This window comes from Pleurodeles waltl, chromosome 5, assembly GCF_031143425.1.
Source record: "Pleurodeles waltl isolate 20211129_DDA chromosome 5, aPleWal1.hap1.20221129, whole genome shotgun sequence".
NCBI classification, from domain to species: domain Eukaryota; kingdom Metazoa; phylum Chordata; class Amphibia; order Caudata; family Salamandridae; genus Pleurodeles; species Pleurodeles waltl.
Genome location: NC_090444.1, coordinates 435,654,545 through 435,672,401, shown reverse-complemented (window position 1 = coordinate 435,672,401; position 17,857 = coordinate 435,654,545). Strand labels below are relative to the sequence as shown.

General features: G+C 43.5%; 1 protein-coding gene across 6 annotated transcripts in view; it reads right to left on the bottom strand.

The window, feature by feature from the left end:
• EHBP1 (EH domain binding protein 1) overlaps positions 1–17,857 on the bottom strand; it is a 1,526,717-nt gene that overhangs the window by 376,968 nt on the left and 1,131,892 nt on the right. For 3 of the 6 annotated variants that reach the window (XM_069234213.1, XM_069234209.1, XM_069234210.1), the window contains one exon: positions 3,969–4,076. The exons of the other annotated variants lie outside the window; for them this stretch is intronic. In XM_069234213.1, the coding sequence (XP_069090314.1) occupies positions 3,969–4,076 (108 nt within the window). The remainder of the gene's footprint in view (positions 1–3,968; positions 4,077–17,857) is intronic. 6 annotated transcript variants of the gene reach the window in all.

Here is a 17,857-nt window from a genome sequence, read left to right as displayed (position 1 = left end):
AAAAATCTAGCATGAGATAAAACTTAACCAGCAGTCTGCGAGAGAGGTTAGCAAAGTAATATGACATGTGCGGGAACACAACTATTTTGGAGAAAGCAATTCTGCAAATGATTGATAGCAGAAGGGTTTTCTAAAATGTGAGCGCCTGCATATCACTGACACCATTGTGGTAAGATTTCCATCCAAAAGGTCGCTTTTGTCATGATATTTTCTGGTACCTGAATATGTGGGGTTGCCATGAAAATATCCTTGCTCCATCATCCAGTGCCAGGTCTTCCTCCCTGGCTCTGAGGGGGAAGAGACAAGATTTCTGCCAGTTCAAGTGGAGGCCATAAATGACAGCAAAGATGTTGAGGGCATACACAATCCTGCAAGATCTACCACCACGTTACGAAGATACAGCAAAATATCATCCTCACATTGGTTCTAGATTCAAGCGGTATTCCCTAGCAGGCACACCTCCACCGTAGGAGGACAGCCAGTGGCTACATCGCCATGGTGAAAAGAAGATGGGACAGTGAAGAACCCAGTTTTGTGCCCTCCTGAATTCCTTTTCCTGAAGATATAAGCCTGCCGGTTCGAACCTGCACTGAAGATGATGTATATAAAAGGCGAAGCATTGCCATAAATCGCCTACCCAGTTCAGCTGGAAAAGGTACGACGAGCTCAGGCAGTCGAAGGTCCTTTTGTGGTCGAGGACCAAGCATGCTGCCTGGGGCCGGTGACCCAGGCTAGTCTCCATGACCCTGAATAGTCTAACAATATTGAGGGAAGCGTTTCTACCAGGCACAAAGCTATTTTAATCAGAATACACCAGCTGCGGGACCAGTGGCAACAAGGCAGGCCACTAAAACCTTGCTTAAAATTGTATAATCAGTGTGAGAGATCGTCATGGGCCCATATGAGGATAGGTTTGGTTTGTCCTTACCCGGTTTTGGACTCGAGGTTAGCAGGGCACACTCAGAGACAATGGGCGAAGGCCCACTTCTAGTGTAGCCTTGTATACTTGTGCCAGTTGCGGGGATAACAGAGCAGAAAAGGTGCGACAGAAATCCAGTGGGAGCCCATCCCGACCTGAAGTTTTGATACAATAACATCAGGTTACTAAATTTGTTCTGTCTCTACACCGAAGAGCCCTACTCCATTCGAGGAAGGTATTTCAAGAAAGGGGGTCTCCTGCTTACATGCAATGCAGCAGAACTAGGAGAAGGGCACCAGTAGTATAAAGTGTAACTGAAGTCTAGTCAACTAAACACAAATAAAATGATAACAGGTTGTTCTCTAAATAAATAACTGCAAAGGTGGGAAAAAAGAACACAGTAACTCTAAAACACAACAGCACACATCATGGTGAGCTGTGCCCGCCCTTCAAAACCATATAAGGCACTTGCACGCATCCAAAAAATAATATAATTGTATCTGCTTCAGAGTTAATTTCAGAATACACAATTAACGTATTTACATACGCGTGCAAGGAACAAATACATTTTTATAAGTGTAATGGAATATGAAGAGATAGTAGCTATAAGTAGTAAGAACGTAAGGAAACCTATAAAAGCATAGAGGTAATTAATTTCAAAAAAATGTTTCCCCTAAAATAACGGCTATGTGGACAAAACCTAATTAAATTGTGGGCAGGGCAAGGGTTCAACATGTGACAGGGTCACTAATCCAGTCAGGGATGATCTCCTATAAAACTTTTTCAAGTTATTTTTCGCTGGAAGACTTCAAAGGCCACGGCCATTTCGTCCATCAGCAGAGATCATGGATTGTTGAGTAACAGCTGACATATATTTTTATCCCTCTTAACTCGACTCCACGTCTTCGTGGGTCCATCCCACTCATAATAATGACCAGGTCACTAGCTTAGAGGGGGGAGCAGGTGCCTACAGACTTAATCAGCTGGATTAAAAAGCACCGACAGAGACCGCACTTCCTGTACACGAGATGCATTCTCGAGCGTGGCTGGAGCAACCATGTATGATGTGCTTGTAGCGATGGCAGCCACAGCATAAAGGCCAGCACTTCCTGTGGTCAAAGACATAGTGATCGTCCCAAACATGTTTGGAATTAAATGGGGGCTACGTGGAAGATTGTACTGTACCTCAGTGAGGGAGATGGTAAAACGAAGAAAGAGATCCTGAACCAGACATCGTTGTAGGACAAACGCCACTAAACATCGTAGCTTGTCCATGAGTTTCATAGGACCTTGTAAGTCCTCTGCTTCCCACCCAGAAATGTAAAACAGCAGCCTTTTTCTCTGCTGTGACTGAAGGCAACTTTCAAAATGATAATATGCGATATAGACAGTCATGTCATCTGTAATTGGGCCCACCTGGTGTAAAGTGCGTTGACACCCCCTGAGGGGTAATGCGCTATAGAAAAAATGTAAATAATTAAATACTACACTATAATGCAAACACAGGAGCTGGTTATCTGGAAGTGCCACAGTATTCTGAAGGCGCCATTACAGTACAAAATACTACGTCACAATGAGTAGCACCATACAATGAAACCAGTGGGGAAGGCCTTGCAAAGCAGGGGTTCTTTGCAGAGCTCATGTGCAGACTATATGTTTTGTCCTTTCACTACTCCTGTAAGTATAGCTCGAAGGAACGAAGAATGGCTGTCATTTACTTATGGAAATATGAAGTAGACTAAAGGGCTGCGATCTTTCTGCTAACTTATGAAGGGTTGTTGTTTGCATTTATTCTCCTATATGTTAAGTATGTTTTAAAATAGAGGCATTGTAAATTCTAGTGAGACCAATGCATTGACGTATGCTGAACGACACATTGCGAAGAACAGATGTACCAATTGTATCCCTTGCAGATAAATAAAATGTCCACGTTCACCATATATATGCCAACTATAAGAAGAGTGCTTCATTTTTATTTTAAATAGTTATTTTTGCTGTGCAGCGAGCAGTAGGAGCTCGCTCTAAGAAAGACTTACGCCCTATCTCAACTACAGGTCTGGCTGGTTCTGCACTAAAGGAACATTTCTCATGAAGTCGCAGTAGCGACAGCTGAGCCACTTTCCGCTGGGTTCATTCATTCTCCCGTCAGACAACGAGTATAACAAACTACTTCAGGGCAGACAACAGTATGTGACGCCAAGCACCTCAAAGATCATAAAGTAAAAAATAAATAAATGAAGAGGCCTGTAGTCCGATTTTAACACTTAGTCCCACATTAGGAATACCTTGGGTATTGATTGTACCAAGTAAAATCCCACACCGCAGGGTTTTGAATTTAATGGGTGCAATAAGTAACACCTATTACCAGTTTGGCTCATAAATGGGGCATAATATTTAGCTGTTGGTGCTTACTGCACCAAAAACTGCACGCTCCGGTAATTCCTTGGCCTGTTTTTCCTCCACTTACATTCCAGCAAGTTTGACCTGCAGAAAAGCAACAGGGCCTGTGTATTTTATCGAACTTGGTATTTACTGGGTATGATAAACTCTGCCCCACTCATAATTCCGAACTCTGTGCAAATTTTCTGCAGGGGTTGGAATTTTCTAGTCCACTTGAAAGGAGGGCCTAAATAAGTTAAGGGGCCCGGAATATGCGTTAGCTAGCAGACCACACTTTGCTGGACGTAAATGATTCACATTTACAAGAGTAAAGCATATGTTCTCACAAATTTCCACTACAGAGCATCCGATGTGGGTGAAAATAGTACGCAGTTTTATGTGCGGTAGCCAAATACATTATCATACGCCATAAAACTGTGATGCTACATACTGATACAAAGATGTTGATTGTGAAAAAAAAATATGCCACGGTTTTAAAAGGTGGAATCTCGTATTCACGTGTCTAAAATGTTCAAAGCAATGAATCAAAACAATTAAAAACACAGCATCAAAAACTCACAGGCAGACGCAATCCATGCAGAAAGAACTGTGAGAATGGGGAATGGGGCTAGTCATGCGGGAGGACACGAAACAGCATCAATCTAATTACCAGCAATGCCAAGTTCAGAGTGAGAGTTAGTACGTTCAACTTCAGTGGCCACAATAGCACCCTCGGGGCTCTTCTCATAAGAACCAAGATCAGAAGTGTCTTCCACATCTGTGGGAACAAGTAAGGTTAGTCTGGAGTGCACAGCTGTCTGGTCAATATACACATTAGTAGTGAATGCACAGTTGCCATCGCACCACACACACGGGTTCAAGGAGGGTTTTGATCCTGTAACGCTGCGTAAAAAAACTGTGAATAGGTGGGTTATTGAGACCATCATAGTGACACAAACAAAAGAAAGCATTCAGTTGACGGGACATATATGAAGCAAACCATAAATGGAAAATACAGTTGTGAAATTGGGCAGTGAATAATGGGGACCAATACAATCCATCAAAAGATAAATAAACTAGCACGAGATATAAAGAATTTTGATATTCTAAATACTTATCCATATTTAAGAGAAGACTTCTATAGAAACAACAACCCTAATAATCTTAACCTTCAGTTGCAGACAAGATCACGCAAAAAATTCATTACTTTTTCAGATACTTCGTCTGAATCTGAACCAGAGATACAAGGTGCTTACTCTACGGCACAACCTTTTTTAGGCAGAGGCAGCCGCAGAGGGTGGAGAGGGGGAGGCAACTCCAGAGGACAATTTCAAGAGCAAAATTTGTTTCGAACCAGGAGGAGAGCCTACAGACGACAGTAATGCAATCTGAGGATTCAATTCCTATTTACAATTTGTCTTCACACTCTCTTACACAAATAGAAAAACATGTGCTAAGTAAAGGATTGTCTTTTGTCCCTATTAAGAACCAAGACTCGGTTGAAAGTAAAATAGAAATACTGCAATTTCTACGTAAGGTTAGATTGAGAGCTTTTTTTAGTATAACTCCTATACAGGATGGAATTGAAGACAGTGGCTTTAGACCAAAATCGAGTTTTTTACCAGAGAGAAATGAGTTACCTGAAGAAATTAGAGTATTTGAAAATGTGGTTCTGAAGGAACTAGATTTACTTAACTCTAAAAGAATTCATTTCAATGATAATTGCTCTAAAATAGAAAAAGAAGCCATAAAAGAGTTGGCTGACAACCAAGAAATAATCATAAAACCGGCAGATAAAGGAGGTGGGATCATAATTTGGGATAAAGAACAGTACAACTTGGAAGCCACGAGACAATTGAGTAACCCTCTTCATTATCGGGAAATACAAGATGATACACCTAAACAGGTTGGGAGACAAATTGATTTACTTCTGGTTAAAGCGGAAGAACAAGGTTGGATTGGTAAAAAAGAGTTTAACTTTTTGAGCCAATCTGACGCAAGAACCCCTTGTTTTTATATGCTCCCTAAGATCCATAAAAATGCTGAGCATCCACCAGGGAGACCAATAGTATCAGCGTGTGGCTCCATCCTAGAACCTCTTGCTCAATTTGTTGATGCATTCATAAAACCTGCTGTGATTAAGACATCAGCTTATGTAAGGGATTCCATGGATATTATCAACAAGTTGGAAAATTTAACATTTGAGGAGAACAGTCGGCTGTTGGTTACGTTTGACATTGAGTCATTGTATACTAACATTCCGCAAGACGAAGCTATTGAAATTATCAGAAAGACTTTGAACAATAACATTATGCCTCACACTCCGCCCACGGAATTCCTAGTAGAGTTAGCGACTCTTTGCTTAAAAAACAACTTTTTTATATATAACGATCAGTTATATCGCCAAGTTAAAGGCGTAGCGATGGGCTGTAGCTTTGCCCCAGAGGTCGCTAACCTAGTGATGGATTATTTCGAACACAAATGGGTTTATCCTCAAACTAACCCTTTTAGGGAGCATATTAACCACTGGTTTCGATACATTGATGACATCCTGATGGTATGGCAAGGATCAGAGGAAACTTTAAAAGCTTTCCATGACTGGCTAAACCACCGCACAGTCGATTTCAATTTTACTATGAGTAAGGACAAAACCAAAATTAATTTCCTTGATCTATGGATATGGAACAAAAATGGTAAACTAGCAGTCAGTTTATATAAAAAAACTACTGACCGTAACACTTTGTTACATTTCTCCAGTGGACATCCACGGACACTCAAAGAAAATTTACCTTATGGGCAATTTTTGAGAATCAGGAGGAATTGTACAGAAAAAACTGATTATTTTGACAATGCGGAAGAATTGACTAGGAAACTTATTGAGAGAGGGTACCCCAAAAAATTGGTTAAGAATGCAGCGAAAAGGGCATGGTTTACTCCTAGGGAAACATTATTGGTCCCAAAAGAAAAGACAAAAGATGTACCTTTAACATGTGTGATCACATTTAGCCCTAAGGCAAATAAAATACGATCTATTATTGAACGTAATTGGAAAATAATCAGTGAATTGAATATAGACAAACCACTTTTTTCGTTTAAGAAGGCACGAAGTCTGAAAGATCAATTGGTTAAGGCAGTGCAAAAACAACCAGAAAAAAAGAAAAAAGATTTGAGATCCCTGTTACAACTACCAGCAATCCAAGGGCACTTTAGATGTGGCAAATGTCTGGCATGTAAATACACGCAAGATACCAAAGAGGTTAAAATAAATGGCAGAGTGCATGTGCAAAATGACTTTACTAATTGTAACACTAAAAATGTGATCTATTGCATTTTGTGTCCTTGTGGAAAAGCGTATATTGGACAGACTTCGCAACCAATAAAAACCAGGATCCTGCAGCACCGTTCACGAATTAAATGTGGAGTGAAAGGAGCACCATTAGTCGAACATTTTGTGGATTACACACACACAGAAGAAGACATCTGGTGGACAGTATTATTGGTAATACAAACTAAATCTGATGGACCAACAACGACAAAGAAATTACTAAAAATGGAAGCAAGATTTATTGAGAAATTCCAAACAGCAAAAACTGGTCTGAATGATGATGATGAAATGTGGGCTTTAATTAAATGAGTTCCTGAATTTTTGAGTTGCCTACTCTTGAAGTGAGGCTTGGCTCCTTTGGGATTACAATAGACTGTGTGGTATAGTTTATAGTACCAGCTAATATTGATTGCCCTTGGACTGATATGTATAGTCACTATTGTGATGGCAATACCGAAGAAAGAGTGGATACTGTGACGATGGGAGATATAGTGTCTGTGGTGAAATGTTTAATTTTTAAAAAAAAGTCCTGAGAATTTAGTGATACACTTCTCTTTTTGGGTAATAATAACAAAAATCATCCTGGGCAGGAAGTCCTTGTTTCTTTTAAAATGAGGGACAGTAAAGATGGCCGACATAATTACTCTGAGAGTCTTTTTAATATTTAGAGGCCTCTATTTAAATGAACATAGGGGGCCCTCGCTAGTTTGACTCCATCCTATTATTTCCACCGCTTTTCGAGTTCACTAACGCTTGGTGTTCACATAGAGATTGAGAGCTCTCCAGTTACAGTAACATTTATGCTTGTAGCAAGCAATTAACATAAGACGGTGCTGTCCGTCCTAAGATGGCCACCGATATTGACTCACGTTAATGTGAATAAGGATCCACATAGTTGAATAACACGGGGATCGGAGGGCTATTTCAGCCCTTAACGTTATGACGTTATTCGTAACGCCATTACGTTTAAATGAGTGCAACGTTGCCACGTTGCTTAGCAACCAGATTGACGCAGAGACGCGACCTGAATCAACGTGGTTGAAGAATGATACGCGATTAGTAAACGCTGTAGCCGGTAAGACTAGCGGTTTAATGTGATTCCTGTTCAACAACTTGTAGAACAACTGCATCTCAAACATAAACCTTAGTTTTTACGAGGTTTTTGTTCGCCCCACTGACAGGAGAGTTTGGAGCCTTGACGGCTTCGATATATTCAATAACCGGCCCGAAATGTGAGATGACTAAAAGGGCTTGACCGGTTGTCGTTCTCCACAAAGTAAGTCTATATAATGATGGTTTTTCATTTAAGCTAATTCATAATAGGATAAACACGGGTAAATTAGGTTGTATGGGGTTGTACAAAAGCATTAGATGTTTGAGATTCAAGTTAGATTCACCATTATATATATTTGTTATATATTTTTTATCTTTTTCTTGCTTCTGGTATGAGCTAATATGTTCACAAATGAAAGGTTGTAAATACCAAATAGTCTGTTGTCAGTGAGACCATATACTTTCTAGACCTGATTAATATGTGTAGGATATTGTATGTATAGTTGAAAGAATTGTTTTTTGTCTGTTTAATTGTTTTTTAGAATCACTTGTGCCCTTATCCAGTCCTGATGAGGCCTTAATCTACAGGCCGAAACGCGTTGACTTCTCCTTACAAGTACATTGGGCTTACCAAATTAATGGACTATATAGTAAAAAATATTTCAAAATGCACCAATACACGCTTGTGTGAAAGAAATACACAAGTGAGTGATAGTCAAGTGCATTAAAAGCCCACTGGCTGAGTTAATAGAAGTGGATCACCTTGGCAGTTGTGTTATAGTGACCACTGTTTAAATGTGTAGGGTATGATGTTTTGTTAGTTTTGTTACTGTACTTTGTGCAATGTGTGGCTCATTGTGGTTTATATATGAGTTTTGTAAATAATAGTGCAGCAATTTATGTTATGTGTATTAGACTTTGGATTACACTACCATAGCTTCCTTTTTTACTATTTAATTTTTTGAAATAAATTTGAGAAAGAAATTAAATCTAGGATTAACAGAATTAATGACTGTTTATTTAATTTAGGATTTAATTTGTCCCTACCTGTCATTCTCTTTTTTGTGACGTTGGGACAAATATATGAAGCAAACCATAAATGGAAAATACAGTTGTGAAATTGGGCAGTGAATAATGGGGACAACGCTATAAACAGGTTCTTGGACATCAAGTTAGGGTGCTGTGTAAGAGAATGGGCCTGTCCCTGGCTGGGACTTTAAATTGCCTCAGCAATGTTCGGAAGTCTGTCTCTAGTTTTTAAATGTAGAGTTCAAGAGGTCAACTGAAATGCAGCCAATTTGAACGTGGATTCGTGGAAGCATCTGCACATTTTAATGAAGTGACTTATGGATGAGAGTGAGGATGGAACACTGACAATTGTTCAAGAGAAACGCCTGTGGATCCATGTTCATAATCAGGTTTGTCTCTCCCTCGAGGATAGATGGTTAGCAGAGACCTTGGGTGTTGGTCGAGGCATACATTTTTCTGAAAGCTTTCCAACAAAGAATGCAGTGTTTTTTTCAAGCTAAAATATTAGTGAAAGGTTATGGACATCATATTAATAGGGTGATGCGGTGAGTTTCATGCACTTAAAAACAAAATAAAACGTAAGACGACTGCAACAACATATTAGCATATGCAGAATCACAGTATACAGATATTAATGATGGATTAGCACCATTTAAAGCGTCTACTTCCAAAGAACACAGTTTCTCTTTACAATGACTTAGCTCCAATCAGTTTTAGTCCACAACACAACACAACACGTAAGTAAAAGTCTTACTTGAAAACCAGTCTTCGTTTACAGGACATCAATCTAATAAAACACTGTCTAAGTCAATGCTATTGGCTTTAGCATATCATTATCTTTCTCTTATTTCCTTTATGCAGGTAGTGTATAAACACTGAAGTACTTACCGTACGCAGACACAAACTAAGAGAAAAGTCTTTACATTCGAAGAGTAAGGGTTACTGAAAGAGTTGATTTTCTAGACTTCCAGTCAAGAGGCACATAACCAAGCACCTAGCAGGACCTGCTCATAAAAACCCAAATCAGCACCCTCGTTTTCCTAAAAACACCCAGATGCCCAGTGCAGAACTCGGAGGAAAGAGAAAAAACAGTGGGTATCACTGGTAGACCCAAAAGCATAACAACAACTCATTACTGAAGCAAATACAATCAGCTACACCAACACCACCAAAACCAGAGCTCTCATCAAGACCACCAAGTACAGCCTACACCACTTGCTCGAACCCCTACGGTACACTACACAAACAATGCAAATTGATAATTACTATTCCGCACTGTACGCAAGTCCCACATCAGCAGCAAGTGCGGATATGCAAGCTTACTTACATGACAATGCCTTAGGATGGATCGAGGAAGTGCATAGGGACATCCTCCTTGAACTTACTGACACAAGAAATGATTATAGCCACAGATAGCTTGGTGAACAGCAAATCCCCGGACTCCAATGGCCTTAGAACTGAGTTTTATAAAGCATTTAAACAGATAGTGGCAACACAGTTAGCTAGTCTATACCAGGAGTCTGTGGACACTGACGAGTTTCCTCCTCCTGCCACAAGAAAAAAACAGTATAATACTGATGCTTGGCAAGGATGGACAACTTTCTCAATCATAGAAACTATCTTTCCTGATCCTTAAATGACAAAATACATGCATGTGTCACCGTAAGCAGATTGGCCCCTTAGATGTCCAATTTAGTTCTGCCAGAACAATTTGGATTTATACCTGGCAAGGCCACACTTAATAATTGACAAACCTTTTTTGTGGTCATGCCACAGATCCGTCTGGAAGTGACGGCAATAGCGGTCCTGCCTGACACCAAAACGTATCTGACACCTTTGAGTAGCCTTTCCTATTTGAAGTCGTACTAGGTATACTCTACAAAGTTCTACATTTAATTCCACTACTATACAAGGCCTGGGTTAATGTCTGGCTGTCAGCCCCCTTTCCAATAGGCAGAGGCACGAGACAAGGGTGCCATCGCATGCCACTTCTATTCGCGCTCGCTATGTGTTAGAAATGGGGTCTTTGGTTGACAGTCAGGTTATCCCCTGTTCAAGCAAGGACCCTCACTCTAGTCAGGGTAAAAGAGAATCACCCTCAGCTAACCCCTGCTTACCCCGTTGGTAGCTTGGCATGAGCAGTAGGCTTAACTTCAGAGTGCTAGGTGTAAAGTTTTGTACCAACACACACAGTAACTTAATGAAAACACTACAAAATGACACAACACAGGTTTAGAAAAATAGAAAATATTTATCTAAACAAAACAAGACCAAAACAACAAAAATCCACAATACACAAGTCAAGTTATCAATTAAAAAAACAAAAAGAGTCTTCATGTAGTTTCAAACACACACTAACACTGTTAGCGGGAATGTGTACCTTGGGTGTGTCAAAAATAACCCTGCACGGGCGAGTGTGCGTCAAAAAGGCCCTGCAATGCGTCGATTTAACTCCTGAGCGAGACCATGCGTTGTTTCTCCTTTCGTCGGGTCGGGGTGTGTCATTTCCTCTCTCCGCAGGAGAGTGATGCGTCTATCCAGTCAGCACTCTCGGGTTCGGGCAGGCCTTGAATTGTTTTTACACACCCAGCGGTACTTCTGTCGGAAATCCAGACGCACGATGATCCAAAAACAATGCCACGCGGTTTGCGATCTCCCAGCCTCTCAGCGATGCAGCGCGTCGGTTCACCAGCTCCGTGCGTCGATTCTTCGGTCGCGTTGCAGGTGAACGTTCTGGCGTCGGTTTTTCAGCCGCAGATCAGAGTCGCGTCAATCTTTTCCCCGCACAGCGTTCTGTGCGTGGATTTCTTCCTCTTAGGCTGCTAGCTTCTCCTTTCAGGGTCCCAAGAACGGGATGGGCACCACTTGGCAGAGTAAGAGTCTCTCCAGAGACTCCAAGTGCTGGCAGAGAGAAGTCTTTGCTGTCCATGAGACTTCAAACAACAGGAGGCAAGCTCTAAATCAAGCCCTTGGAGATCTTCACAAGATGGAAGGCACACAAAGTCCAGTCTTTGCCCTCTTACTCTGGCAGAAGCAGCAACTGCAGGATAGCTCCACAAAGCACAGTCACATGCAGGGCAGCTCTTCTTCCTCAGCTCTTCAGCTCTTCTTGAGACAGAGGTTCCTCTTGCTTTTCAGAAGTGTTCGAAAGTCTGTGGTTTTGGGTGCCCTTCTTATACCCATTTTCTCCTTTGAAGTAGGTCTACTTCAAAGCAAAGTCTCTCTTGAATGTGAAATCCTGCCTTGCCCAGGCCAGGCCCTAGACACTCACGAGGGGGTTGGAGACTGCATTGTGTGAGGGCAGGCACAGCCCTTTCAGGTGTCAGTGACCACTTCTCCCCTCCCTCCTAGCACAGATGGCTCATAAGGAAATGCGGACCACACCCCAGCTCCCTTTGTGTCACTGTCTAGTGTGAGGTGAAACCAACCCAACTCTCAAACTGATCCAGACAGGGAATCCACAAGCAGGCAGAGTCATAGAAATGGTATAAGCAAGAAAATGCTCACTTTCTAAAAATGGCATTTTCAAACATAAAATCTTAAAATCAACTTTACTAAAAGATGTATTTTAAAATTGTGAGCTCAGAGACCCCAAACTCCACATGTCCATCCGCCTCCAAAGGGAATCTACACTTTGATCAGATTTAAAGGTAGCCCCCAAGTTAACCTATGAGAGGGACAGGCCTTGCAACAGTGAAAAACAAATTTAGCAATATTTCACTGTCAGGACATATAAAACACATTACTATATGTCCTACCTTAACCATAAACTGCACCCTGCCCTTGGGGCTAACTAGGGCCTACCTTAGGGGTGCCTTACATGTAAGAAAAGGGAAGGTTTAGGCCTGGCAAGTGGGTACACTTGCCAAGTCGAATTTACAGTTAAAACTGCACACACCGACAACGCAGTGGCAGGTCTGAGACATGATTACATAGCTACTTATGAGGGTGACACAACCAGTGCTGCAGGCCCAGTAGTCGCATTTCATTTACAGGCCCTGGGAACCTCTAGTGCACTTTAATAGGGACTTACTAGTAAATCAAATATGCCAATCATGGATAAGTCAATTACATATACATTTTGTAAAGGAGCACTTGCACTTTAGCACTGGTTAGCAGTGGTAAAGTGCCCAGAGTAACAAAAACAGCAAAATCAGTGTCCAGCACAAATCAACAACCTGGGAAACAGAGGCAAAAAAGTTAAGGGAGACCACACCAAAGATGAAAAGTCTAACACTATGGAACTACTGGCCGCCAGACTGCAGGCTGTGCAAATATAGCATGGGATCATATTCTCAAATACGCGTGTATTGTTGTTCATCTATGCTGATGACATACTTCTTTTCATTAAAGACTCAGAGGTAAACCTTACACTGATTATAGAAGAGATAGGACACTTTGGAGATTTGTCAGGTGTATGAATAAGCTGGGTCAAATCTGAAATGTTCCCACTGACCGTACCCACCAGTTGACCAACAACAGACTACCCTCTGCGAGCAGACAAGCGCGCGACCGGGTTTGGAGCAAGCAGGAGTGCGGCAAGCAGGAACGGGTTCTGGGAGAAATACGGCCGCAACACGCTCCCAGGGAAGGGCCAGATCAGCCCCTTCCTGTAATGGGCAGCAGAAGCTGCAAGAATCAGAAGTGTGGCAGAGGATGAGATGCAACCAATTAACCATCGTTGGACTATAGCCGGCAAGGGGTTACGCTATTGAAGGGCTACGCCATTCCTGTGTCTGAGGCTTCATCATACACCCAAGAACCTTATATACAAAATTCCAATCCACCAAGAACAGAGGTAGAGGTCGATGATGCTGACCTTTGCCCCTGCTCTGCCCTTACTACCTCCGGGAACTCAGATAATCACCAGAGACTACAGTATGAAGCCCCTAACAAAACTGCATCAAGTAGTGCTAAGGATGTTACATTAGGGGATGCGTCCCTAGTTGATGGTCAGGTTCCAGTCCCCCAACCACTCGGGCTTCAAATACTGTACCTTCACAGAGAGCCCAGCTGCTCTACTGAGGTGAATGAAGGCCCCAGAGGCAGTATGGCCACAGTCTTTATCCTGACGTACCACTCAAGGGGGGGACCACGACAAGTTAAATAGGGGAAATATCCTCAAACTGGCTAATTCACTGGCCCATTCCAACTTAACTTAAAATGATTTGCTTAGCATAAAGTTTCTCCTGTGGGGGGGACTAGCAGGGGAGGGTGCAGACACTAACGCTTGGAGGCAATAATGCAACAGCAGATCATCTAATTAAGCATGCTTAAGTTCTTGCAACCTGGAGAGTAATAGTTGAGAAGATGCCTGTTCAGCCATACCCTCCCATGGATGAGGTAGGCCCGGAAAAGCATTGTTAGAAATTGGGTCTCTAGTTGGCAGAGGTGTGCACCCTGTTCAAGTAGGGACCACAATCCTAGTCAGGGTAACTCACAATACAACCCAAATTATCCTATGCTCACCCTCTGGTAGCTTGTCACAGAGCAGGCAGGATTAACTTAGAAGGCAATGTGTAAAGTATTTGTGCAATAACTCATACAGTAATACAGTGAAATAGGTGCTGTGTTGATCCGGTTTGCAATGTGGCGAAATTTCAGCTGCGAGGCAGGCATTGTAGGACGCATGTGGATTTCCTGAAGGAATGATATCTCAACTTGTGCATATTGGATTTATGTCGTTTTGATCTTATTGTATTCAGATAAATATTATCTATTTTCCAAAACCTGTGTGGTGTATTTTTGTGGTGTTTTCACTGTGTTACTGTAAGAGGGAATAAGTGGTAACCAGTTCCAGTCTGATCTTAAGAAGAAAGGGTTCTTTGATTACAAGGCAGGGAGGTGGGTTCCGTAATGTGCAGAGTGCTCCAAGTATGGTCACTCTAAGGGCGACTCCAAATGTCCAAGGAGGGCACCGCCCCCCAAAGGTGGGCAGACACTTGGGTTGGCTAGTGTAGCGCTCGGGGAGGAGGTAGTACGGCATAGCTTTGGGGAACAGACAGATGTAACCCTTGTGTTCCTGGTGGATGCAAATATGGTGCTAAATGCCCATGTCTGCCAATACTTCTAAGTATAGGCAGTGGGTCACTAGAGCCAGCATGACAAGTGTCAGCAGAGCAGGTTCTACTGAACACAGTACACCAAGTCATACTCGCTGACAATTGTGAAAGTCATCTGCCGGTCGCTATGGTTCCCTTTGAGTGGGGGGGAGGGGTGGGTCTCTGGTACTCTGAAAATAGCTGTGAGTCCTGTGATGCCTGTAGATTAGGCAATGACCTGGAGCACAATACCTGGAGGGAGGTAGAGCTCAGGTCTCACTTGGAGATGGTGGAATTGCCTGAGTGGGTCTGCATGACCACACGGTCCATGGCTGCCAGGAGGGGAGTCAAGGGCGTCTGGAGCCTGGAGGAATGGCCCAGACAGCTGTCAAGGAAAGGGGTGAAGGAAACCAGTCCCAGAAGTTCCCACGGTGGAGGTTGATGGGGACCCTGAGGAGGAGGCCCCTAAGCCAACTGGGGAGGACATTGCCAACCTAGGTGACCTACCTGAGCTTGCTGGCTGGCAAGTTGAAGATAAACCTACCAGGGAGGAATTCTGCACAGCACAGAAAGAGTGTCCCACTCTTGAGGGCTTGAGGCAACAGGCCTCAGCTCATGCAGCAGATGAAGTCTCTGGGAATCACCTGATTTACTGGGAGAATTATCTCCTACATAGTGAGTCTAAGGCTCGGGTACCGGGGAAGCACATGTGCTGGTGGTGCCCCAGTGTTACGGGCCTTCTCACTGGGGTTGGCTCATGACATACTACCTGGCAGGAGATTTAGGGCAAGACAAGACTTTTGCCAGGCATGTCACCCACTTCTATTGGACCAGAATGAAGACAATCTCAGATACATTTTGCAGGTCCTGTCCCACCAGCCAGGCCAGTGGGAAGTCAGGGAAAAAGCTGAAGGCTCCCCTGATCCCACTTCCTGTCATTGGCACCCCCTTTGAAAGGGTGGGCATTGACGTAATTGGTCCATTGGACCTCAAGACAGCACTAGGCAACAAATTCATCCTGGTCTTGGTGGACCATGCCACATGCTACCCAGAGGCAGTCCCTCTGAGGATGGTGACTGCACCTGCAGTGACCAGAGCTTTGATGGGGATCTTCACACGTGTGGGGTTCCCCAAGGAGATAGTGTCTGATGGAGGCACTAACTTCATGTCTGCATACATGAGGTCCATGTGGGATGTGTGTGGTGTAACTTACACGTTCCCCACACCCCATCACCCTCAATCCAAAGGTCTAGTTTAGAGATTCACAAGACCTTGAAGGGCATGATTGCAGGCCTACCTGAGGCCATGAGGTGTAAGTGTGACGTCCTCCTGCCATGCCTACTCTTTGGTTACAGAGAAGTGACCCCAGAAAGGGGTAGGGTTCAGTCCCTTTGAACTTCTCTATGGCTACCTTGTTAGGGGGCCTCTAAGCATTGTCAAGGAGGGGTGGGAGAAAGCTTCCAGGAAACCTCCCCAGAATGTGGTCAGTTATGGCCATTGGCCGTCCGCTACCAGATGCACCGCTTCTGAAAAAAGGCCAAAAGCATTCAAGAGGTAATGAAACACTGGTACGACCAGAAGGCCACTCTGGTGGAGTTTCAACCTGGCAACAAAATATAGGCCATGGAACCAAGAGAGCTCAGAGCTCTCCAGGATCGCTGGTCTGGCCCATATGAAATAAAGGAGCGTAAGTGGGAGGCCACTTACTTAGTGGACCTCCAGACCCCTAGAAACCCCTAAGGGTGATCCATGTAAACAGACTAAAGCCTCAGTTTAAGAGGTCTGAAGTCAGCATGCTCCTTGTGACAGTAAAGAGTGTGGAGGAGGAGAATGAACCTCTTCCTGACCTCCTCTCTGCCCAGGAAAGTGATGGGTTAGTGAAGGGTGTCAACCTCTCTGACTCTCTGACCCCAGAGCAGAGGGGTGACTGCTACCAGTTGCTGGGACAGTTAGCTTCCCTGTTCTCCCTCACCACTGGACCTCACACATGTGCCCATCACATTGCCCCCGGAGACAGTCCCCCTGTGAAGAACAAAATGTACAGGTTGTCAGATAGGGTGAAAGCCAGCATCAAGGAGGAAATTAACAAGATGCAAGCTTTAGGGGTGATTGAAACCTCTAACAGTCCCTGGTCCAGCAAAATTATACTGGTACCAAAGGATGCCCCACTGGGCACCAAATCAGAACTTCGGTTCTGTGTGGATTACCAAGGCCTCAATTCCACCACCAAACCTTACGCCCATCCCCTGTGTTGATGAGCTCATTGACAGGCTTGGTGCTGCCAAATTCCTCACTACCTTTGATTTGATATAATGGTACTGGCAGATCGGCCTTGACTGAGGGGACAAAACAGAGGTCAGCATCCTTAACCCAAGAGGGATTACCAATTCCGGTTGATGCCCTTTGGATTGAAGAATGTCCCTGCTACCTTCCAATGGTTAGTCAACAGGGTCCTAGCTGGTAAAGAGGTGTTCTGTGCCACCTACTTAAACAACACTGTCGTCTACAGTGCCAGCTGGGAGGAACATCTGCTTCACCTCCAAAAGGTGGTCCAGGCCCTGTAACAGGCAGGACTGACAATCAAGCCAGTAATTGCCAGATTGGGCAGGGTTCCATGATGTATTTAGGACACCTGGTAGGTGGTGACAAGGTGCAGCCCCTCCAGGCCAGGACTAAAACAGTCATGGCTTGGCAACCACCTAGAACCCAAACTGAAGTGGGTTCCTAGGCCTTCCAAGGCCTCACTGGCTACTACAGGAGATTTGTTAAGGGATATGGCACCATGCTTGCCATCTTAAGCAGTCCAGATTGGTGAACTGGACAGAGATTTGCCAGAAAGCCTTGGGTTCCCTCAAGGAAGCCATGTGCATAGCAACTGTGCTCAGGGCCTCTGAGTACTCCAAGGAATTCAAAGAGCAGACAGACACTTCAGAGCATGGCATAGGGGCAGTGTTATCACAGCTGAATGAGGAGGGCCTAGACCAACCAGTAGCCTTCATTAACAGGAGGTTACTTCCACAGGAAAAGAGGTGGCGTGTCATTGAAAGAGAAGTATTTACTGTGGTCTGGGCACTGAAAAAGCTGAGACCATACCTGTTTGGGACTCACTTC